Source organism: Dermacentor albipictus, chromosome 4 (assembly GCF_038994185.2).
Source record: "Dermacentor albipictus isolate Rhodes 1998 colony chromosome 4, USDA_Dalb.pri_finalv2, whole genome shotgun sequence".
Lineage (NCBI taxonomy): Eukaryota > Metazoa > Arthropoda > Arachnida > Ixodida > Ixodidae > Dermacentor > Dermacentor albipictus.
In genome coordinates this window covers 106,997,404-107,021,308 of record NC_091824.1, presented here as the reverse complement: position 1 = coordinate 107,021,308, position 23,905 = coordinate 106,997,404, and the positions used below count along the sequence as shown (strand labels likewise).

General features: G+C 48.8%; 1 protein-coding gene across 4 annotated transcripts in view; it reads left to right on the top strand.

Moving 5' to 3' along the window:
• LOC135920933 (ubiquitin carboxyl-terminal hydrolase 2-like) overlaps positions 1-23,905 on the top strand; it is a 284,940-nt gene that overhangs the window by 223,727 nt on the left and 37,308 nt on the right. The window contains exons 1-2 of one of the 4 annotated variants that reach the window (XM_065455222.1): positions 21,881-22,013; positions 22,447-22,901. The exons of the other annotated variants lie outside the window; for them this stretch is intronic. Coding sequence (XP_065311294.1) covers positions 21,908-22,013; positions 22,447-22,901 — 561 coding nt within the window. The 5' untranslated portion in view covers positions 21,881-21,907. Of the gene's footprint in view, positions 1-21,880; positions 22,014-22,446; positions 22,902-23,905 lie in introns of those variants that run through there. 4 annotated transcript variants of the gene reach the window in all.

Genomic DNA, 23,905 nt, shown 5'->3' with positions numbered 1-23,905 from the left:
ACGGTGCTGCTCTTTCCAGTGAAGCCGTACACTTTCTCCTCAGAGGCACGTGGGCGCTCTGTTCAAATATCTTTATTCCGCGCGAAAAACGCCGTACGGGCAGGGCGTTGTCGTCAGTCCAAGCTGTGAGCTTCTGCGATTGCCCGTGCGCGTCCACTGCCGAACTTTCTTTCTTTCTTTTCTCTTTCTTTCTTTCTTTCTTTCTTTCTTTCTTTCTTTCTTTCTGTCTTTCTTTCTTTCTGTCTTTCATTTCTCGTGCATTTCATGGAAAACCTTGCCGTTTCACCAACTGCGCAAATAGAGCAACCGAGCACCGGCGCTTGGAGGAAAAGTGATACGCACGGGGGGCCACCAGCTGATGGGAGAAGAATATCGGCGTGGAGATTTTCCCCGTCCCCCTATGCTGCTGGGCGATTTCTGCGCCTCTTTCTCACATCTCTCTCGCACTCACGCTTGACTTTTATTCGCCGGATGTCGCTGCCTGGCGGGAAACGACGCTGTTGTTTACCTGCGCTCCTTTCCTCGTTTACGCCGACGCGAAGCGTGTGCGCGGCGCGTCTGCGCGCACGGTCTTGTTTCGCACGGCGGCTCAATCTGGCCTGGAGACCCGCATTGTAACTCGAAACACGGCTTTGGCGGCCGGCGTCGGAGGTCGTTTCGGCATAATGTTGTCGAACCACCCATACCCAGGCCCCCCTGCGTGGCGCAAAGAAGTTACTGAACTAATCGAATTTTTCAAGATACAATACGTAGAAAAATCGTAAAGTACGACTTAAACACTACTTACAGACATGATAACGTCGGATTGTAATGTGAATATACGAGAAAACATAATTCTGTTACGCGAGAACTCAAAGGAACACCTTTTCCAAGGTTTCTACCAATCATAGACCGGCCACGGCGTCCGCCATTTGCGCGCGCCGACGCGCTAATATCTTGGACGCCACAGAGCGGCGCGCCCGGTTCCTTGCAACACCTCCAGATGGCGCTCGCCTCCGCTGCATCGCGGCCCACGCGAGAGGCCGCGTTTCTACCAGAAACCCCGCCTTCGGGCATAGCGTTCGCCGCCAGCGTTTCCCGGTACACATTACGGTTACACATGCTCCAGTTGCCGTGAAGCGTGAGAAGCAGTCAGGGATCTTTGAATGCTATCGCGTTCCACTCTGAAAGGCGAAGCTTTAGCGTCCTGCAAATTTTTTGTTTCTCGTGGCCTAAAACGTTTATCTCTCCCTCTTGAACGTTCTGAGTAGATGTACGTTTAAGCATTCGGTTGCCTGGAGAGAGCGAGAAATATTGCTCAACAAGGAAGTGGAAGGACTGCACCGTAACTATGAAAAATCGTAGCTGTAGTATGCGCTCAATTGGGCGGCGTTCGGTGTAAGCTCACTTCGCACATTATTCTACCGTCGAGTGTCTACTTTGACCGCTGGTAGACGAGCTATCGCACTTGCGAAAGCGCAATACGCTATAGAAAAAATACGGCAGGCCTGTCTACGTATTTGTTGCGCATCCGCACGTAGCACGCGTTTGGGCGCTTTTTTCGTCGTTTGTGCAATAAGTCGCAGACGAGCGTATGTGCCTGTGTGATTGAACACAAACTCGCTTCAGTTTCCGCCCCTTGAAACCCTTCTTACTACGATTTCGCTGCACTGCCGCTGCTCCGGAAAACGCCGTCAGAAGCTAGCACTTCTTTCCAAGCACAGAAGGTGGCCATGGAGAGTGAATGGACTGCGGATCACGCAGTTAAAGTATTTAACCACTCTTCCCCTCTTCTCATTCTCTCCCCGACTAATGAGTCGGGGAGAGCTGCTGCGGCATTAGCTTGGGTGATTGACTTGACCATTTGGCCATTCTTTGCGCCAGTACACTTGGTATTTTACCCCTCAACAGTGGAGCCGCATAGATTTGCCGAACTCCAATTTGCATGCGACGAAGCAGTATGACTGCGTGCACTCGAAGGCGTGCACGCAGTCTGATGTGCAGTTAGCCCTTATCGTTGGTCCTTGAAATTTCGTCACACTTTCGCTATATAGCTGTCGCAGCGGTCACGTGACGTCTACTGGCTACGACCGGCGATTATCTGCGTACTCGCCCGATGGCAGAACAATGCGACCTACAGACCTCGCGTAACAATAATCGCGACCTGCGCCTTGTCAAGTTCCCGATATGAGTATCACCGTCGCCAATTGTAATTATTCGATTATGCAGGGCGCAGCAACGTTACAGCCGGCGCCGGCCCATCTCGCCTCTCCGCAGCGCAGGCTGCGATAGGAGTCGACCCGAGCCCAGGCCGGGTTATTTAAAGATCCTTCTGGGCGCCTGCCATCGGAGAGTAGACTCGGGAAGAGTTGTTCTTTCTTCTGGTTCTGAGCGCTCTGTCCGTTTTGTTCGTTGGCTCGCACCTTGAAAGACGCCGGGGCCCCGAGCCTGTGCCGGCAGACAGGCAGGACTGTCCCCGCGATGACTGTTGCGCCCGGCTGGCGCGCGCAAAGCCGCATTCTCCTCCCGAAGCCTACCACCAGCCTCCTCGGAGGCCTGCTAACCCTGCGCACCAGTCGTCCGGCCGACACCATGCCGCATTCTTCGTTCGTTAGGTGACGTAGGACAAGCCTGCTGGCCAACGTGTCGGCAGTGGTTGTGCATGAAGGACAACCGCGTCCGCAGTGGGGCGCCTCGTCGCCAGCGCAGGCACGTTTGGCACGCGCCGCCAACACTGCCGCTGCTCTGGAATGGTTTGGCGCTCGTCATGGGGGTGGCGCTGCTATTCTTTCTCGTGACGTCACTGGTGACGCTCCTGTCTCCGCGTCGGCGACGTCATGAGCGCCGCGGCCGCCACTCGTCGCCGCCGCCTGCGTGCTTTTCTTGGACGCGTCTTGGCGCTAAGGTACGTTGACATTCATCAGTCGCGTGCACGCCGTGGCGCCTGTAGTCTATGCTTGCCGTTGTATGCCTCATTGCCATTTGAGCATACATTCAGTGCGGCTTACTGGGAACCGTTCTAACCGTTTGCTTCGCCGAAACTGCTGTGCTGCTATAGTAGTTCATCTTAAATTATTCCAATGGAACACTTGACGCAAACATTTACGGCACGTGTAACGCGAGACCTTGACACGCGGTACCTACAGCGGTGACGTTGCCGTGTGTGTGCCTCAGTTAAAACCAGCGCGAAGGAAGAAAAAAAAACTGCTTCGAACTGTTTGATTATTATAGATTCGTATGCGGTCTTCGACCGCATACGAATCTATACGAAGCTACGGTGTCAGCGCGACTTGACCTCAGTTTTCACTCTGAGGAAAAGTGACGTTTCTGTGACTACCAGCGTGCATCTACCACGCTGTTCAATTCAAAGTCCGAGCGAGAACGGCGCACATTTCGTCAGTTCTCAAATAAGGACACCGATGCACGCACGCGCGTGCATTGGTATCTTTGATACCAAACACACAACCGCACGCGTGCCCTAAATGCCTGGAGTGCCTGTATTTAAAGGTCATTAATGCGAGCACATATGCATGCTTTTACAACAGACAGAAAGTGAGAACATGATATTCTGAAATATATTTATGTCGAATACGTCTTGGTAGAGCCGTATTTTTTCGAACTCGAAGAGCAAGGACCTCCTAGTTGGTGCAAGAATGCAGGTGAAGCAAATATACAACGAACTGGTTGGTACTTGTACATTTAACACCTAACAGATGTCGAGTTTCTTCTTCGTTCCTAATGTGTCTCCCTTGTCTCAGACGAGCGTGTCATTGCTTTACATCTTGGTTGTGCTCGAGCTCAAAACGCGTTGATGTTGAGTTTTAATTGCAAGAGACAGAAAAAAAAAAGTCTAAAAACTCATGCTTCATAGATTGGCACCGAGAGAGCCTCGTCTTTTAATTTGAAAAAAAGAACGCGAACATATATCTAATTCGGCATATCTAATTTTAGTCCCTGTTTCCGTGCATCGATCGTCTCCGTCAGCGATTGGGTCATTGCACCCTACGTGACGACCGCGTGCCCTAAGTCCGATACATGATTCCAAGAGTACAACGTGCGTATTCTTGAAAGCTAAATGTCACCTACCGTTCGTACGTACGCGATAGTGTATCAGAATAGTGCGTTTGAGAAGCCCATGGTATCAGGCCTTCCACGAAGCACTCGTGATGTTAACGCCCTTTAATTATTCGTTTTAACTGCTCTAACATTCCGAGCAGTGTCTGAGAAAACGAAGGGACACGCGTCCTGGCCTGAAATCAGAGGCTATGGTGCTTTTCACTAATTGGTGCCTGAGCTTCGCACAGTTGGTGGTCTATACAATCGTAAACTGACGGGCGAAGGAAAGTGCAATACATACGTCTAAATAAAACACCGATGTTTTGATCGTCTGGTATTATAGGGTCGCATAGGGTCGAAACACGAGTTTATGTGTATTGAATGTCCGCGCAAAGTGACAGGGATGGCTTTATTCAGGAATTGTAGAGAGGCTAATGCAATGCCGCCGCCGCGGATGCGCGGAGGCGAGCGCCATCTGGGGGTGTTGCAAGGAACTCAGCGGCCAGCGGCGGTGACGTCGCGCGCGTCCTTCACTGTGATTGGTTGGCCTATTCGGCGACAGAACAGCCACGCAGCTCTCGCAGTAACGCAGACCCGGCGATGTTCGCAAGGCTTCGCTTTTGAAGAACACACACTGCGATTTTACACGCGTCACAGATTCGAATCTAATACGAGGCGCGTCCTGAGGATGGAAATAATAAAAAAAGAAAAATATGGCGTTATGTTCTTGCAGACATATCTATATTATGTATAGCGACTATACGTAAATATGCTATGGAGAGTGTACAATCAAACTGGCTTTCATATGCTTCAACGAACAGAAGTAACCGTTTGTATAGGCTCAAGGGCGCAGATTATAGGCCGCCAAAAAAGGGGCATTGTGGCGTTCGGCGTTCAAGCCGACAGTTGTTAGCGGCTGAGCACCCTCCTTGAATAGCGCAGCCACGCATCGATGGTGCGACTGTGTATCCAATGCTTAAGGCTCGCATTTCGAGCTCTATACATACCTCGCTATATCGAGTTGTTTGGATATGTTTCCTGCGCGCCTAGTCGTACCACTGATGCCGCTGTGGCACAATTCATAACTTGGGCGCGACATGTTTTCTGTCCCTTTCATTCGGAGGCCGCGACCACGTATGTCTCGCCAGAGAATCCGTTTCAGCATTATCCGGAGCAGCCGATTCGAGACCCTTTTCTGCTCGCGACTGTATACGTATGTACGGGTTAAGGTTAAACCGACCATTCGTTTACAGACGCCGCCATTGCTAAGTTCCGATGATATAACTCCTAGTTGTGTGGTTAAGGTACGCGTATCCGCGGCTGCACTGACGTTCGTGCGTCAGCGCTTGAAGCATGTTTGCGCTTCATCGTTCTGCGGTTGCTCTCGTGCAGGCCTGTGTAAATATTCATGTATAGCCGCGTATTCACTTGTTGCCATGTGCGCTGTATACATGCTTCGTATACGCTCGAACGTTTTTCTGCCTCCTGACCGTCCGTTTTGGAATTTCCTGGAATATTCCTATCACCTTGTTCCGCCCGCTCGTGAGCAATCATGTCGTATTTGCTGTACTTGTGTAGCCGATGAGTGCTCTCCCTGTGTGTAAAATAACGTGCCGGTTATAACCATGTATACGAAGCGCCCAAAGCCGCCCACCATTGAACCTCGTTAAAGCCTCGTTAAAGTAACCCGTTACTTGAATCTCGTTAAAGTAAAGATCCTTGTATAGAGCGAACTGGGAAGGCGTTTACATTTGCGCCCCATGCCTTCACAATGTTTACGGAGCGTGCACGTATACGGGCCTTCGTCATGCCTTTTGCGTGGTTTATTGGATGTGTTCTGTATTTCGACATTTCACGTCGGAGTAAAGATGTTGCTTGTTCGAAATAACGCGTTCTGTCTACACGCATTCGAGCTTTCGCACGAGGATTTGTTGCCCATACGTGCGTTGTAAAATGATAGTCGCAAGCTGCATGTCTCGTCGGAAAACGAGGGCAGCGTGTGACCGTCGCTAAAGATGAGCATCTTGTGTATATTCGTGCACTGCGATTATTTTTATAAGCTGTATATAGACGCTATTCATTTATTTTCTTTCGCTGTTGCTCACCGGGCTGCTGTTTCTTTTCTTTTTTTTTCGAAATTGAAACATTCACGAAGTTACGGCGGGCGTGGGCATAGGGAAAAGAATGTTTTCGTACATAGACCCAAATCAAATATAATTAACAGTTCACGAATTATACTTAACGTGCAATTGGCTGTATATAGTAGGACTGCGCTTGAATGTGCGTGGCTGACTGTATAGACGTCTTGTTAGTCGTGACCAACGTGAGCTCCTACCCACCTCAAAGAGTCAGACATTGCGGGCGCTCCCGGGAGAAGGGAAACTATTTAGAATTCACATTGGTGGCTGCATTGCAGTATATACGTGCTCAAAGGTGAATATATATATCCCGTTTACTGTTCGCTGTAAACAGTCTATTGTCTATGTACGCTGACGTCGCTTATGGTCCGGGCTGCCGCATTCCCGTGGGGGCGGAATGCAAAAAACGCTCGTGTGCTTAGATTTAGGTGTCGTAAACAACCCCAAGTGGTCGAAACTAATCCGGAATCCTCCACCATCTACGCGTAGTGTATGAATACCCGCGAGTTCCTTTGGGACGTTATATAGTCCCCGAGATTTGGTTTCATTATGACATCGTTCATTTTGGTTCGATATCATGTGGACAGCTTTAGTTAAGCGTCGCTTTATGCCGTCCGATCCGCTCACATTTCGCGCGCTCGGGCATATTTATAATGCAGAGAACTGCGTTGATGTCGCATGTTTTGATAAGCGTGTCTCCCAGATATGCGGAAAGTAGGTATAATTCATTACAATTTACAAATGAAAGGCGTTTAAATGCCCCCGGACTTTCAGCATCTTTGCTCTGCCGCTATAATCGCAGGTTTACGAATCGATATCTGCGTATCTCCGCGTGTGAATGTCTGTGCTTGAGGCATGATGCGCATTTCTTTGATTCGAAAACACAGATAGAAACGCCTCGCGTACTTTAAGCCGACTTGAAGATGTGATTTCTTTTTCTTCTGCGTAGTATAGGCTAATAAGACGCGGGACCGGACGCTTTTCGAGGCCGCGCGCTTGTTGCTGCCAATGGCACGTGCAAAACAGTCTATAACCGCGTGGCACTGAAATGCTTCTCGTCCTCTGCTCCAGCTCGAACATTTCGAGCGAGGTTTCTTCGGTCTTTGGGTTGGTAACCGCGCGGGCATTCTCCACTCTCGCACGAGAGAGCGTCTTCGCTGCTGCGCCGGTTCGTGCCGGATCTAACCGCCCAGACGCGACGCGATCATCGCCAAAACTCGGCGACGGGTGTCGAACTCCGCTGAGGCGCACACGTGCGTGCCTCGCTTTGTCTTTGTGTGTCGCACGCCGCCCCTGTCGATTATTGACTGAGTGCCGCCGACGCCGGCTTCTCGTTCAGTTCTTTACCCTCGCGCCTCGTTCGTCGCGGATTGGCGCAACAAGAAGCTGCCGCCGTTTCGCAGTCTCGTGTTGGCAAAATTCTTGTTAAAAAAAAAGAGAAAAAGGAAATATAGAAAAAAAGCGACATTCACTGTTCATGTTGCTGCGCGCGCACACGTGCACACCGTGTGTGAAGGGACTATCTATCTATCTATCTATCTATCTATCTATCTATCTATCTATCTATCTATCTATCTATCTATCTATCTATCTATCTATCTATCTATCTATCTGTCTGTCTGTCTGTCTGTCTGTCTGTCTGTCTGTCTGTCTGTCTGTCTATCTGTCTGTCTATCTATCTATCTATCTATCTATCTATCTATCTATCTATCTATCTATCTATCTATCTATCTATCTATCTATCTATCTATCTATCTATCTATCTATCTATCTATCTATCTATCTATCTATCTATCTATCTATCTATCTATCTATCTATCTATCTATCTATCTATCTATCTATCTATCTATCTATCTATCTATCTATCTATCTATCTATCTATCTATCTATCTATCTATCTATCTATCTATCTATCTATCTATCTATCTATCTATCTATCTATCTATCTATCTATCTATCTATCTATCTATCTATCTATCTATCTATCTATCTATCTATCTATCTATCTATCTATCTATCTATCTATCTATCTATCTATCTATCTATCTATCTATCTATCTATCTATCTATCTATCTATCTATCTATCTATCTATCTATCTATCTATCTATCTATCTATCTATCTATCTATCTATCTATCTATCTATCTATCTATCTATCTATCTATCTATCTATCTATCTATCTATCTATCTATCTATCTATCTATCTATCTATCTATCTATCTATCTATCTATCTATCTATCTATCTATCTATCTATCTATCTATCTATCTATCTATCTATCTATCTATCTATCTATCTATCTATCTATCCCGTCTGTCTGCCTCGCTCTCTCTCTCTGCGCGCGCGTTTGTGTGTGTGTGTATGTGTGCGTGCGTGCGTGCGTGCGTGCGTGCGTGTGTCCTCGTCTTGGTAGCCAATCGCATGCATTGGTTCGGCACTTGAGAATATCGCTGGCCTGCAGCTATGCGTGACTGGTTATCCCCAACATCTTGTGTGCAGATACTCTCTCAAAGTGCCAGAAACGCTGTATACACTACATGGATGAGTAAACACACAGGATAAAAATTCTTACGCTCGTCATTCGCATAACTGCTTTTATTCACAGGCATTCTACAGCCTCTGTGCTATAGCAGCTTCATGTTTGATAACATATTTCTATTCCGCGACAAGTTCCGTTTGAATGCTGCACACAGGAGTTCTTTTTCTAGGGCTCTTTCATGGACCCTCTCTTGAAAAGTCTCGCGGAGTACGTTTGGAACAGGCCACTTTGCGGGCATACTTAACTTGCATCTTAAGTAACGACAGATGGTAGCCGCCAGATTACATGCAGTAAAACGTATTCATCGTCATCAGAAACGCTCGACTTTCGGAGCGTTCCGGACCGTATCATCTTGAGGGCTGTTCGGGTCCCTCGAACTACGCTATGTATGGACGGGGGAAAAGAAAAGAAAACGAAAGGTGCAACCTGTCCTTTATATACGCGCGTTACTGGATTGCACAGCTACGAAGATGGCGGGCTCACTCGTGCCCTACAGCTCTTTCACAGCATTTGAGCGCTCGTTTTTATTTAGTTGCCGTGTTGCAATAAGCGTTTGTAATATACCGCTACTTTGGTCTATATAATTTGCGGCGGCTTATATCATCAGGTGTCGTGCACTGGAATATTGTAGTATACTGTAGGGAGCCTAACCTTTTGGAAAAGTAGTGTAGGGGAAGGGATACAGGCGTTCTCGCAATAGTTGTCAGCCTGTACTCGGGAACTTCCATAGCCGGCAGGTCAGCCAAACCTTATTATACAACGAGGCAACCAGGATGGTGAGAACTCGACCGCCGTTGTTCTTCAACTCGGCACTTCTGAGGCGCGAATGGCGGCGGGTACTTGATGAGGTAGGGTTTCCTACTAAAACTGCTAGACGTATCTCTGGCGCTGCGATCGCTCAGATTCCACGGGAATGATGGTTAGATTTACGTGGATTTGTCTTACCTTCGTGATTACTCCATCATACGTGCTCCCTCTTGTGGCTTTATTTATTACACGCTTTGCCTGTCTCTATTGGCCTGAAATACGTAGCTTTCCCTTCATTGCCACCCAAAGTAGTGTAGTCCACGAATATAGCCATATAACATACGAAAACTAGGCCCCCGCCCCCTTCGGTTCAAGCCCCGTTCTTTATATAGTTAAAATGAATCTCTGTACCCCGACGCTCAGTGTGAGCGGGCACATTTACGTACGCCGATGCCGTACAGCTGATGAACCTGCGCATCGCTGTTGCCTTTGGCACATGCCTCGGGTGCTTGTTATGTGCGAGTCCCATTTGCATCGCATTACGACTCTTGCTCCAAGCAGCTCTGACGAATTGACGAGACCGCGTACTAACAGCGAGGTTCGCTGCGTGTGGGGAAGGCTCGCGGGCATCTCTTTCGAGAGCGCACGTCACGCCAGATTGAGCTGCTGCCCTGGATAAAAAAAAAAGGGGGGGGGGGAGACTCCATAAAAGCGTTCTTTTATCGCGCCAAGCCGTCAGCGCCGCAAATTGCTGGAGCCACAAAACGGCACCGAAACCCTGCTGGCGGCGCTCCGGCGCCGGTCCTCTTTATTGGCGGCGGTCGAGGCGGCCGCGTTTACGACGCCGATCGTGTCTCGCTGGCCGTCTCCTGCGTATTCTCCAAACTGCAGCCGCGCGTCGTGTACAGGGGTGACAGCGAATGGTAACCAGTATACGATGCCCGCGCGTTTCTAGAGTATGTACCTGTCACGTGTACGTGATTGGATATATCGGGCTAAGCATTTGCGTCAGTATTCGCCTTTCTGTATAGAGTGTGCGTTATCGCATTTAGCATTCGTGGCGGCCATACCGAGAAGCCTCTTGCTCGCCTTCCGTGCTGCCGTAGAGGTTTCGTAAGCTATACACGCTGGACTCAGCCGACTGGATAATAGAGCGCCCTCGGGGGAAGAGATCCTGGACCATGCATTCTTGCGAGACACAAGGCTACGAAAGCTCCCGTCTGCAATTCTCGAAGGCTAGGGACGTCACTCTCGTCGGCTAGGGACGTCGAGGGCTAGGGACGTCACTCTCCACGTCGCAAGCTGCCGTCGGTTCAGCAGCTTCCACAACAGTAATCTTTTCCGGGAAACCTATGCAGGGAATACTGCGTAGCATACTGGATGAAAGGAGTTATCAGGAGCGCCTTATCATCAGTTAGGTGCTTCGGATGATTCTTTTGTGCTTGTTCTTTATCGAAACGTGCGCTGTTCTATATGTTGTACGCGGGATTCCAAAGAATGTGTGCACTGTTCGCTTCACTTTGCTGACTGCTTGAAGTGTTCATGCCTTATGGGGATACAAGCCACTGCTAGGCCTGCTCCTGCACTGCCGCCGGTGTCGGTGGTAGTGCAGTGCAACATTTTTTCTAACGGACGCGTACACGAAAAATCTCAGCCAACTAGAGGCTAACAGCTTCGCTGTAAAACAGCATTACTGTCCAATTGAACGCCGCTTAGCGGTCCTTCGAGTTACGAACTCCTCGCGGCCAAGCGAGCACGTTGAGACGTTAGGTGCGTTTTCCTTTGGCCTCACCAAGAACGTAGCTATATAGAAAGCAGGCGAGAGCTTGCGCCGACAAGGAACGCGCGGAAAAAAAAAGAACGCTTCACCGAAGGCACTATATATGCTTTCGCATTCCCATACGTGAGCAATCTGAAGTGTCGCGGCCGAATTTTATTTTTCTTCTCTCTTCTGCGACCTTCACCATGTGTAAGGTAGCCAACCGGGCATGTCCTTTAATTAACCTCCGATATCTCTCTCTATCTCTCTCTCTCTGTCTAATTGTACCGCTCCCTATATATACGACGAACCCCCTACGGACGTTGTATGCGCAGGTCGTGTGAAGTTCTGTGGCTATAAAGCAGCGGTTCGCTTGAAATCAGTCGAGTGCAGAAAGCACTAGGAAAAAATAATAATTATAGGCGGATATTTTCGTAAAAATCTTGCCTACTGCGGATCAAAACTGGCTGTGGCTTAGCTAAGGTTAAGCCCAGGATGCGAAGCATACTAGCCTTTATTTTAACGCGACAGCGTTAAGGAGCTCGTGTCGCAGAAAAGCCGGTGTCGTCGGCGTCGGCTCAGGCGTGCGGCGCTTGCTCAGGCGCATATTTCGTTGTCGCGCCGAACGCTGCGTTGCTCGACGCTCACCGCGTCCGATGCGGGGCGCGTAGTCGCTGCGCCGTAGCAAGGCCACCTGGAAACAGTCTCTGTAGCACGCCGCAACCTTCGCTTCTCATTCCAACGAGCAGCTCTGTCTCCAGGAGGCATCTCAACTCGTGAGTGTCTAGCAGAGGCAAGCGCAGCTGCTTATATACCGCCGCGACGCCGCGAGCGACGGCGCGAGTTTGAGCCCCGTTTCTCCTCTGTCGTGACGTCACGGTGTCACGTGGTATTGAAGGCGACACCGCCGCGCCTGAGGAGCTGGGTTGAGCTCTCGTAATATGCTTCGCATAATAAAAATGGGGCCCTGGGTTAGTCGGAATACATTCCTGATTTACAAAAAGCGGGGGATGGCACGGTCGCTGAAATTCCACTTTTCTTTTTACTCCCTCTTTTGGCGCTGTAAATCATTAATTTGTGCGTGCGTGCGTGCGTGCGTGCGTGCGCGTGTGTGTGTGTGTGTGTGTGTGTGTGTGTGTGTGTGTGTGTGTGTGTGTGTGTGTGTGTGTGAGAGAGAGAGAGAGAGAAGGCAAACCGAGGGGCTTGATTTTTGTTGTTAATGATCATATACAGCCAATGAAGCCAAAGAAATATATATATTAAGTACGCATTCCGGTTGGTATGAGCAAACTTCTTTGCCACGCGCTACACCGTGCGATACTCTAGAACTTCGACAGCTACATTTTTTATTTAGATATGCCTACTTCTTTCTAAACATTTTTATAAGTGTACCTCCTTAGGACGGCCTTCCCTAAGCGCTCTAATAATATTAGTAATCTACGGGACTAAACCTCAGTGTATTGCGCGACATAACTTGCATTTGGGCAATATAGTAAGCGGCAATCTTAATTGGAAAGAAGAAAGAAATAAAAGCACGATTTTATGTCAAACGTTGGCAGTTTGGTTCTGGAGCCATTATCGCATGAGGAGATAAATGACATGACATGTACAGGGTGAAAAAGTGGCACCGACGGTCGTTGGAAGGTCGCGACTTCAGCAACAGGTCAGCAGTGTTCCGAGATGCAAGCAGGGCGACAGGACATGTAGAGTCGATGGATGGATGAAGCGGAGGGGAGACTTCTCTCGTTATATAGTTAGAGAGCAGGCACATGTATTTCTTGCCCATTCATTGTTGTTTTTCTATTCCTTTGTCTAAGTCCTGCGGTACCCATTGTTGCAGCTGGTGAAACTGCGTACGGGCGGCATTGTGCATGCGCAAAAAAAAAAGGGGGCGGGAGGGGGGAGCGAGAAAATGTGTGTGTACTGCTAAGCTATACACATCGGGGGGCTATACTAAGCTAAGCTACTACTGCCACTGCTAAACTAGTGCTACTGCAAAACTACTGCTAAGCTATACACGTCAGCGCTGTCTCAATGGAATTGGAGAATGGCACTGTCCGATTCAAGCCGACGCAGCTGTACAGCGGTTCTGTTTGTCGCGTCTCTTTTTCGCTGTGACGAGCAGTTGTCAGGCCTATCTTCTTGCTCCCCTGTTTAGCGGGCAGTCGTATATTGGTGCCGTCTCGTTCGATATTTTTTATTGGGTCTTGTTCGCTGCAACGGGCTTTGCTCTCCCGCGTGAACCGTATACGTTAGCTGGCCCGCTTCGTAAATCGTGTCGTTTACTCGCTACATTACGCCGCGGTCAATGGTGAACCTGTCGTTGGTAATGAGGTTTGGACGAAATGAAAGTTATCTGCGTTGCGCGGTATGTGGCCCGAATGTGCTACGTGCTCCCTCTTGCCTCGTTCTTAATTTTTTTTCCTCGTTTCGTTAAGTGTACAGCCGTGGACGTGTGTACCCCGTTTCCACGAAAGTCCATATGGAGTCTCATCAGTTCCGTGCATTACTGCGAGAGCTGAGGTTCGCTGCGTCAACCATTGTTGAGCTAGAGCGTTCCTGCTGCGTGTCTCTATAAGAAAGGAGAAGGGCTTGCCCATTATGCGCCGCAAACCCATCCATGATTCGTTAATTCGATCGCAGTTGCCAGAGCGTCAAGGATTGACGGGCGACGGTATGGTCGCGAGACGCCCAGCCCGTGGACTCGAGTGTTGTTTGACTGACGCTCTGTATATAGCTTTCGCCGCAGTTCACGGGGTTCATGAGGCGGAGCATTGAGCGAACGAGGCATCGTGCAGCTATGTTCTAAAAGTGGATATACGTGACTCGGGCAGCCGAAAGCGTTTAGACTATGCAGGTGTACAGTTTACTCTGGCTGCTCAGTGAATAGCGGTGTCTGCACGTTCTGCCTGTTAATACAGCCCACGGATGCTTACTGCGCACGCGCGTCGCCTTGTAACTGGCAACTGATTGCTACTAACGGCCCAAAGGTACTAGGTCTCGATTCTGAAGGACGCTACGTTCGATGGCAGGCAATGAATTATACGCTCGCTATAGCGTGGTTATTACGCACCTAAATCTTGGCACACGGGCGCTCTTCTTGTATCTGTCCTTCATTGACACGCTTGGTGGAAACCTAATCCGGCTTATAAACCTCTGGCTCAGCAGCACGCAGGAACTGCGATGGGCTCAACTGTGACGATGTAAACGAGTCGACGATGTTCTTGCACGTGTCCAATTATTTAATGCGGGAGTTGCGTTGATTAGCGCGCGGTGACCCAATTCCGTGCTTACTGGTTAGTAAAGAACCGATGGTCGCCGATAGCAGCTGACCGGTGGCGTCCCCCACGCGCGCTCTGCACGGCGCGGCGAAACTGAATGGCGTGCTCGCGGCGAAGCCCGCGTTCCGGTCTGCGGAGCGTAACGTCCGTGCTTTGACGGGGGTGCGTGCGGTCATCTCCGCGTGACCGATGCGTATGTGCGCGGGGACTCCCTAAACAGCTGTGCCCACGTCACGTGCTCTCTGCGCCGTCGCGATAGCGCTGTTGACGGAGCCACGGCTGTCGACGCTCGCCAGCCGTATTTGCGAATTACACGCGTACTTTCCTTTCTCCCGTGTTTTTATGCGAAGCATATTACGAGGGCTCAACCCAGCTCCTCAGGCGCGGCGGTGACCATGAAATCACGTGACACCGTGACGTCACGACAGGAGAAGTGGCTTTGGCTCAACTCTTGCAAGACGGGCTGGGTGGGAATCGAACCAGGGTCTCCGGAGTGTGGGACGGAGACGCTACCACTGAGCCACGAGTACAACGCTTCAAAGCGGTACAAAAGCGCCTCTAGTGAATGCGGTGTTGCCTTAGAAACGCGCTGTTTCTAAGGCGTGCGTCTCTTGCTCAGGCGCACATTTCGTTGCCGCGCCGAACGCTGCTTTGCTCGACGCTCACCGCGTCCAATGCGGGGCGCGTAGTCGCTGCCCTGTAGCCCATTGTCTTACACCCCTTGGCGGGTCGACGGGAACGCTGTCGCGTTCCACTCTTGAAGGCGAAGAAGTAATGCATGAGTTGTTTCTTCGTCTAGCCGAACCAAATATAGCCAAGCAACAGCAGTTCACCAGGCTAAACAGTGGTTCAACAACTAAAATAAAGGCTAGTATGCTTCGCATCCTGGGCTTAACCTTACCTAAGCCACAGCCATTTTTTTTTTTCGTCTCTTAAATCATTTGTGAAGCAAGGAAAGCAGCGTCGAAATTCGGAACACGTTTACAAGTTAATCTGTGAATACTGTAATTAATCTGGGCTTTGAATTCACGTGGCCCGGACAACATTACCTCTAGCGATTCAGAAGGAAAATAAGAATAGATACGCGTACGTGCCAACCTAAATACCCGCCGGCCGTATATACATTGGAGTTGTTTTATTAATTCAGCCTAACGATCCCATCTGTTATAGCCTCCTGTTTAGTTCAGGTGATGGAGCGTTCGCACCAGAAAACTTTGGTCTCGGGTGAGATCCCGGCGCAGCCATGAACTTTCCTTCAAGCGCGAACTTCGCTTTTTGAAGACAGCGAAGTATGTAGGTCCCTTGGTAGCATTCTACTGCAGTCAGGTAGATTTTAAGTTTTTTCTTATATTTTCTTTTCGTAAGTAAACTAGCTCGAACTTGTGGAATACCACAGAAAGTTACTTCAGTCAGGCGTTTAACAGAATCGCGTCGAAAATAGCGTGCGCTTTCCTTCTTGACACAGTCTTTCTCTCGTGTCAAAAAAAAGAAAAAAGAAGAAGAGGAAAGGGAAAGACGCGCATCGCGGCAGCGCTACTGCGTGGGTGCTAATGTCGGCTTCCCTCTGTACGCATGAGTTATTCCCCGTAACGGAGTTTGCTTGCGCTGACGCAGCTGCGGCGCGCGCACACTGTTTTGAAACCCTCTATATTAGCGCCGGCTGACTTCTCATTCATTCCCATCATGCAGCAGGCCGCGCCGGGCTGTGTGTAATTAATTCGCATTCGAAAGGCGAGGCACGTTCTTTCGCATCTGGAGGCATTGTGCAGTTGGCTACAAGCTCGCAGAGTGGAGCCCCTACGGTTCCTCGTTTGCTCGGTGAACACGCTCGGTGAAATACAAGTTATAGTGCCAGAAATAAAAAGGTTCACGACAGCAAAGTGCCTATTACGTACAGAGATGGCGAAATTGTCCGTAGTATGCATATATAGACGTAGGCGTGATTGCATTCGGTCGCCGCTTTTGTAGTGTGTGTGTGTGTGTGTGTGTTTGTGTTTACCCTTCCATCGTCACCCGGCCTCCGCGGTACGTGGGATCGATCAGTGCTCACGGCGTTGCGTTGCTACGCACGAAATCGCGGGTTCGACTCCCTACCACGGCAGCCGCATTCCGATGGGAAGAGGAATTCAAAAAACGTTCGTGTACCCTAATTTGGGCGCATGTTAAAAAAAAAGAAAGAACCACACGTGTTCAAATTAATCCGGGAGCCTACATTACGGCGTCCATCGTAAACCCCTGTACAGTTTCGCGAGGTTAACCAGCGCAATTTAATTTTAACTCATCTGTCGTCCGCGAAAGCTCGCAGTGCATCTTATGAATTACTACACATTTATCCCCCTTCCCCTTTTTTTATTTTTTTTTGCGGAGACTTTCTTTCACGTCATGTAACACCTGTCATTGAACCCCGTACGAATCAACGTTACTGGAATCGTTGGTACGAATGTCGTCATTCTCACTCTATCATATAGTGACCTATAGGTAACCTATAGGTGACCCCCCCCCCCCCCACCCCGGTAGTCACACTCGTGTAGAAGGTAATTCAATTACGCTGTTGCGCATACATCGCTCGGGGTGGTCATTACGCGCTACCGCGGTGATAGCTGTGTATGCGCGCGTAGTATATAACGAACGTGCGGCGATTTCATTACACTAATGCAGCAGCAGCCGCCGCTGCTGCTGTGGACTCGCGCACGGGGTCCTCCTCCCTCTGGTCGCTGTTCGGTGATCGGGTGCACGCGTCTTTATCTGCAGCGAAGAGGAAAGGCACCGCAGTGCACCGCGCGCATACCATCGACCGCAGCGGCGCGCGAGCGGGTGTGCGACGCCGTGGGAAGCACAGCGGATCGAACGCGGGGAGACCATACCTTTTATAGTCGCGGCTCGCACACTGCTTGGCTCGCTGGCCACGTTCGCAGTGTACCGTTCGCTAGCGCTGGGGAGCATCAGCGGGGGAGGGGGGCTTGTTTCTTTTCCCAGGTCTCTCTCTCTCTCTCTCTCTCTCTCTCTCTCTCTCTCTCTCTCTCTCTCTCTATCTATCTATCTATCTATCTATCTATCTATCTATCTATCTATCTATCTATCTATCTATCTATCTATCTATCTATCTATCTATCTATCTATCTATCTATCTATCTATCTATCTATCTATCTATCTATCTATCTATCTATCTATCTATCTATCTATCTATCTATCTATCTATCTATCTATCTATCTATCTATCTATCTATCTATCTATCTATCTATCTATCTATCTATCTATCTATCTATCTATCTATCTATCTATCTATCTATCTATCTATCTATCTATCTATCTATCTATCTATCTATCTATCTATCTATCTATCTATCTATCTATCTATCTATCTATCTATCTATCTATCTATCTATCTATCTATCTATCTATCTATCTATCTATCTATCTATCTATCTATCTATCTATCTATCTATCTATCTATCTATCTATCTATCTATCTATCTATCTATCTATCTATCTATCTATCTATCTATCTATCTATCTATCTATCTATCTATCTATCTATCTATCTATCTATCTATCTATCTATCTATCTATCTATCTATCTATCTATCTATCTATCTATCTATCTATCTATCTATCTATCTATCTATCTATCTATCTATCTATCTATCTATCTATCTATCTATCTATCTATCTATCTATCTATCTATCTATCTATCTATCTATCTATCTATCTATCTATCTATCTATCTATCTATCTATCTATCTATCTATCTATCTATCTATCTATCTATCTATCTATCTATCTATCTATCTATCTATCTATCTATCTATCTATCTATCTATCTATCTATCTATCTATCTATCTATCTATCTATCTATCTATCTATCTATCTATCTATCTATCTATCTATCTATCTATCTATCTATCTATCTATCTATCTATCTATCTATCTATCTATCTATCTATCTATCTATCTATCTATCTATCTATCTATCTATCTATCTATCTATCTATCTATCTATCTATCTATCTATCTATCTATCTATCTATCTCTGTTTTCTCGCGTGGCGTCTGAACATAGTGGGGCGACCTGTTCGCCCGCAAAATGTTAGGTCGCTTTTTTCCCCTCTTCAAGATTGAACTGAAATTGAGTTCATCATCATCATCATCATCATCATCATTATTATTATTATTATTATTATTATTATTATTATTATTATTATTATTATTATTATTATTATTATTATTATTATTATTATTATTATTTGCCCTAGCAGAGGTGCGCGCTGTCGTGGACGTTGGCGAGCGGCACAAGTAAGCTCGACGTGTCCTGCTGGAAAACCGTCGCATGACATTGATAGGCAGGGTGGATAGTGCAGACGATCGGAGTATAGGTAAAGAGTACATGGCTGTCAAAAGTACGACAGGAGTGGACGGGCGTCACAAAACGAAGAGAGAAAGTGGTAGGGAAACCTGGCATCTGCGCCGATGCGCCTAGCGTTGCGCATGCATATCATATTCGTGCGACCGATATATGCGACAAATAATAATAACAGTAGTAATAAATTAAAAAAGAGAGAGTAAAGAATGAGAGACACACAATGATAGGGAGAGAAGAAAGGGGGTGACTTATACGCCATCGAGCTCATTTAGAACAAAGCAGACACTAATGACAAAAAACTGTAACGAACGCAGAAACGTACAGCGGACATGAACTATAATAGAGTACGCTCAAATATAGCTTGAAGGCCCGCGCGATGATATATTGCGCCGGTCTGTACGCCGTGGTTACGCTTCGCTTGATCGCCGAAGATGTCAGGTTGCCGAATGCGTGAGCTCTATGTACAGCTGTACAGAATTCGCCTGGCGGATCGACTGACAACTAAATTAGCAAAAACGAAAAAAAAAAGGGTGGGTGGGGGGTCGTTGGCTCGAGATGGGGGGCCTCCATGACTGAGAGCAGAATTGTGCGACAAGCATCAGAATATTTGCTGTCGGGCTAGTCGGTGCATTACGCGTTCTTCGTAGCAGTCACGGTTACTTATACAGCGCGTACACAGCGCAGGAAAAGCGAGCGAACAGCAGCGTTCTCTCCTCTCCCTTGTTTGTGCGGCGCCTTGTGCGCGTGCTGCAACACTGCTGCGAAGAATGCAAATAGCAATCAATCAATGCAAATCTCGAAACTTTTCTGGAGAAGCTTTACGAAACTTTCGGGCGAATAGCTTTCGTTTTGCTGCTCATGTATACTTGAAACCCAGCAAACAGGCTACTTTTATTTTCTTTATTTTTATTGGAGATACCTTTCAGTGAGAGATAGCATACTGGTAGTCACGTCTTTCTTTTCTTTTTCTTTTTTTTGAGTTGTATTCATTTGCGAGTGTTCTTGGGCCATCTTTGTCGTTTGAGCAGCGTTTCGCGTTTAAAGCTTTAGTTCACGGAGGTCACAATTAACGAGGTGCTAATTGTCCCTTCACGTGCTTCCTCAATAAGCTCTCGCTCCCGCTCTCTCTCATAAGTCGAAGAAACTACTTCTGGGGAGTTCTCAAAGCCGCTGCTCTTAATCACGAATGTGAAAACTGAGCTTATTTCTCAGTCAAATACTGCCTTTTGCAAGGACCAAATCAGTTTCATTTTCCGCTACAAAACTCTGTCCATAGGATCTGCTTAGCACGTGTGTAACGAAACTCCGAAATGTGCAAAGGAAGTCTAGTAGTAATCGCTACATCACTGTCAATCAACACAGCGTCCGATGTCAACTCGTCTATAACACTACTATTTCAGCAATTTAATCTAACATACGTAGTTTCCTTCGCAAACGTGACGTCTTATCTAATCCAGTTTTAAAGCTGGCTAACCGCAGACGTATCCGATGTGGAGGTCACGGATGACCTATCCGGTTTCCATGTTTCCCGTAACGACCGCCAGGACTTTATAGAGGCGGCGGGGTGCTCATTGCCGTCAGTATTACGTTACCGTGCTCCGCTGTTCACAACCCAAGTGACCTTGAAATAGTATGGCTACACTTTCGTGCAACTCCGCAAACTATCTTACTCGGTGTTTGCACCCCGCCCCCTTCCGCGAGCAGACACTGGCTTTACTGATTAGCTTAACTGCGACCTAGACGTACTAATGAAAAAAAAAAAAAAACTCGTGCTCAGATTTTGCTCTTCAGAGACTAATTTCCCTCGTATCAATTGGAATAGCTATCCACCTTTGTCGTATAGTAGAACCTAAAATGATTTCCTCGAAGTCTGCTTTAACTTCAACTTAACCCAGCTAGTTTTAGAACCACCACGCGTAGTGCAGGACTCCGCCAGAAATTTAGGTCTTATATCAAATAACAATCCGTCTAGCCTATCTTCGATCTATTATTTCCGAGAAATTAGTGACCATAAAGTAACTCACGCTGTATTTAACTTTGCCTTTCCAAAACGAGAATCATGGAATAAAATAATACGCTTATACGGTAATGGCAACTACGATGCGATTAACAACGAACTTGTGTATTTGTAACGCACTTTCAGTGCTGAAGTCCGCAACCGCACATTTGTGGTTGAGGAATTCATCCTCAACATATGGTTTTTGCCGAAGATGAAGAGGTTGAAGAATACGATGGCATAGCACGTCATCGACGGAGGTGTCCTGGGTCGAGCCCAAAAAGTACTAAAATAGTCAGACGAGAGGTACACTGGAAGAGTTCGTTGCACAGGTCTGAAGTCTTCGCAACGAATGTTTGCGATAGTGTTTTGTTGAAAGCTCAAGAAATCCTAACAAATGTGTGACCAATCCCCTGTGACAACGACGACGACGACGTTCTTTGTGAGTGGTCATCGACGGTGTCTTCTGTTATGTACCCTCTTGTGGGTCTGTGCCATTTCATCGACGATGTCCCAAAGCATTCTAAATTCTCAATCCAGGGCGATAACAGCTGCCTATAAACTATGACCCCGGCACCACACGCTGCGGTCTTGCTTACATACACAAAGCACACCCGAGAGTTCTTATTATTGAGAACGATCGATCTTCTGCATGATCGACCGCACTTGCGTTCATTCGAAATCCGACTGACGCTAGCGTGGACCAGTTCGAAAAAATGCTGGTCGTTTTCTCTTGCCGCGCTTTATTCCCTGGCAGTCTTGCTTGTCTCACCGGAAAGAAAGATAGTAAAACTGAAGAGGAACAACAACAGGCAAGAAGAATACATTGCCGAAGAAGAGGAAGCGCCGGATTTCGCGGCCAGCAGACGGGCGATGTCGCTGTCGATGGGCGACGACGAAGCCGGCTTGTGCGCCGAGCTGGAGCGGCGGCCGTGCAGTCGCACAGCGCGGAAGAGGTTCACCGGCGGAGGCCCAGCGTGGCAGCCGGAGGAGCCCCATGCGGCGCCGCCGTCGTCGCTCGTCGCCGGGCCACCGTCAGCCCCCCGATGCCTAGAACCGGCGCCGCGGCTGCATGCTGCGACGTGCCCAGGATCGCTCACACCAGGACACAGCCCGCCTGCTGCAGGAGGGCTGGCTTCGCGGCGCCGTGCAGTAAGGCTCGCGTCGCTATCTCTCGCTCTCCTTTGTATACGTTAACGCACACCGCAGTACATATGCCCGTGGCACGCTGTCTTCTTTCTGCACGGAGGCACAGCCGACATGTCGACATCGTTAGGACCATAGGGCTTCCAGCTTGCTGGCTACTATTGGCTTCGCGTTTCTCGCGCTGCCCCGGTCGTGGCTCAAACTGCTCACACTGCATTGGCGATTGAAGTCGCGGTGTGCGGAAAACACCGCGCAAAAAAAATCCTCAGGGCTCACCATATATCTGCGTACTCGCGATTGCCGTGCCTTAATTATGCGGCCTTAAAACAAATTCCGGTGCCAGGCATGAGGGAGCCCGCGTGCCGCGAGCTGGCGGCGGCTGCGTTCCCAACCGCGAGAGGCCCAGCACGATGGCCCGAACGCCGTGTGACTGGCGCAGGAGCGCTGCCGAGTCCGAAGCAAGCGCCGCGAAGCCACCAGAACCATCCGAGCCTGAGAAACCAGCCGCTGCACCCTGCGGCACCGGCGGCCGGGGCTGTGACGCACGTGCACCGCCAGCAGCGCCAGCAGCAGCAACAACAGCAGCCACAGCCACAGCCACAACAGCAGTCGCATAAGTCGCAGCCACAGTCGCAGCAGCAGCAGCAGCAGCCGTGCAAGCAGTCGCGACTGTCCAGCGGCTCCCACGGCGGCACTGCCGAGCCGTGCGTGCAGTCGCTACGTAGAGCGTCCTCGCTCCAGCGCCGTTCGGGCTCCGATGGCGCTCACGGCAGCAAGCAGGGTTCTTCGTCTAGCGATGGAGACATGTGGGCCTGCCTCATGCGACTCTTCCGGGTTGTCGTTTTGAAAAGGTCCCACTTGCGCCATTGGCTGAAAACGACCTCCTGGAAAGATGTTAGTAGCGTCGCCCTACCTCATGTGTACGCATGCACGTGAGAGTGCCAAGCACACTTTCGCCGCCCGTGCAGCCGCCGTGGAGCGCGTGCCGTTTTCGCGGCTGTGTCGAGCATCGCGATCCGTTCGTGGATTTCTGGGAGCAGCTACTCTTAGCTGCTTTTATTTCTGGTTCAATTTCTCGTTATTTATCATGCGATGCAAGTGGTAACTGGTATAACTTAATGCGCGAGATCGCATGCCCATCGCTGTTTAAGTGAACCTTCAGGAAATTAGTCGCTGTATCTTAATCGCAATGCTCGGAAAATATGAGTGGTTTGTTTCCGTGGCGGCTGCACGTGACGCTCGTATAGACTGTCCTGCTCAGGGTCGCAGCTTAACGTCCTTGTGTATGAAGCATTCGCTGTTGGCCTCTGTCGCCGAACGAGAATGTGACATACACGTTTTCATTAGGACGAAAGGATACGCCTCTCTTGGCTCTTGCATTCACGGTCACGGTCGTGCATTAAACCTGTCTTAGCGTTCTTGAAAGCAGCGCGGGTGCGTGACCGTCACGTGTTCGAGCATGTCGCACGCGCGTGACGAACTGCTAACAATCGGGAATTATTTGTGGATGACTTTCATTGAGAAACTCGCTTCTCCAATCTGTACCACACAGTGCATTGACTCGAGGTCGTGGATGTTGCCGAGACGCACGGGAGGAACGCATGGGAATTGCGCGCGTTGTTCTCTTGACATTTTCCAACGATGCAGCTGCTTCGGTACTTCGTTGACATTTGAGCGGCTGTTGGCAGGTGTCACGTATCCCTTCCTTCGCTCTCACTTTTCTCCTCACCCTTTGGCCGCGTCCTGAAGACATAACTGGTCTTTCGTCTGCGTTCGTGGTCAGCGCCGTTTCTTGAAAGATTCCTGTTCCTGGACGCGAGCTTTCGCAATGGGTCTCGTTGCGAAGAAACGTGATCAATGAAAAAAGAAACATCACAGCCAAAGTTACCCGCCTTCCT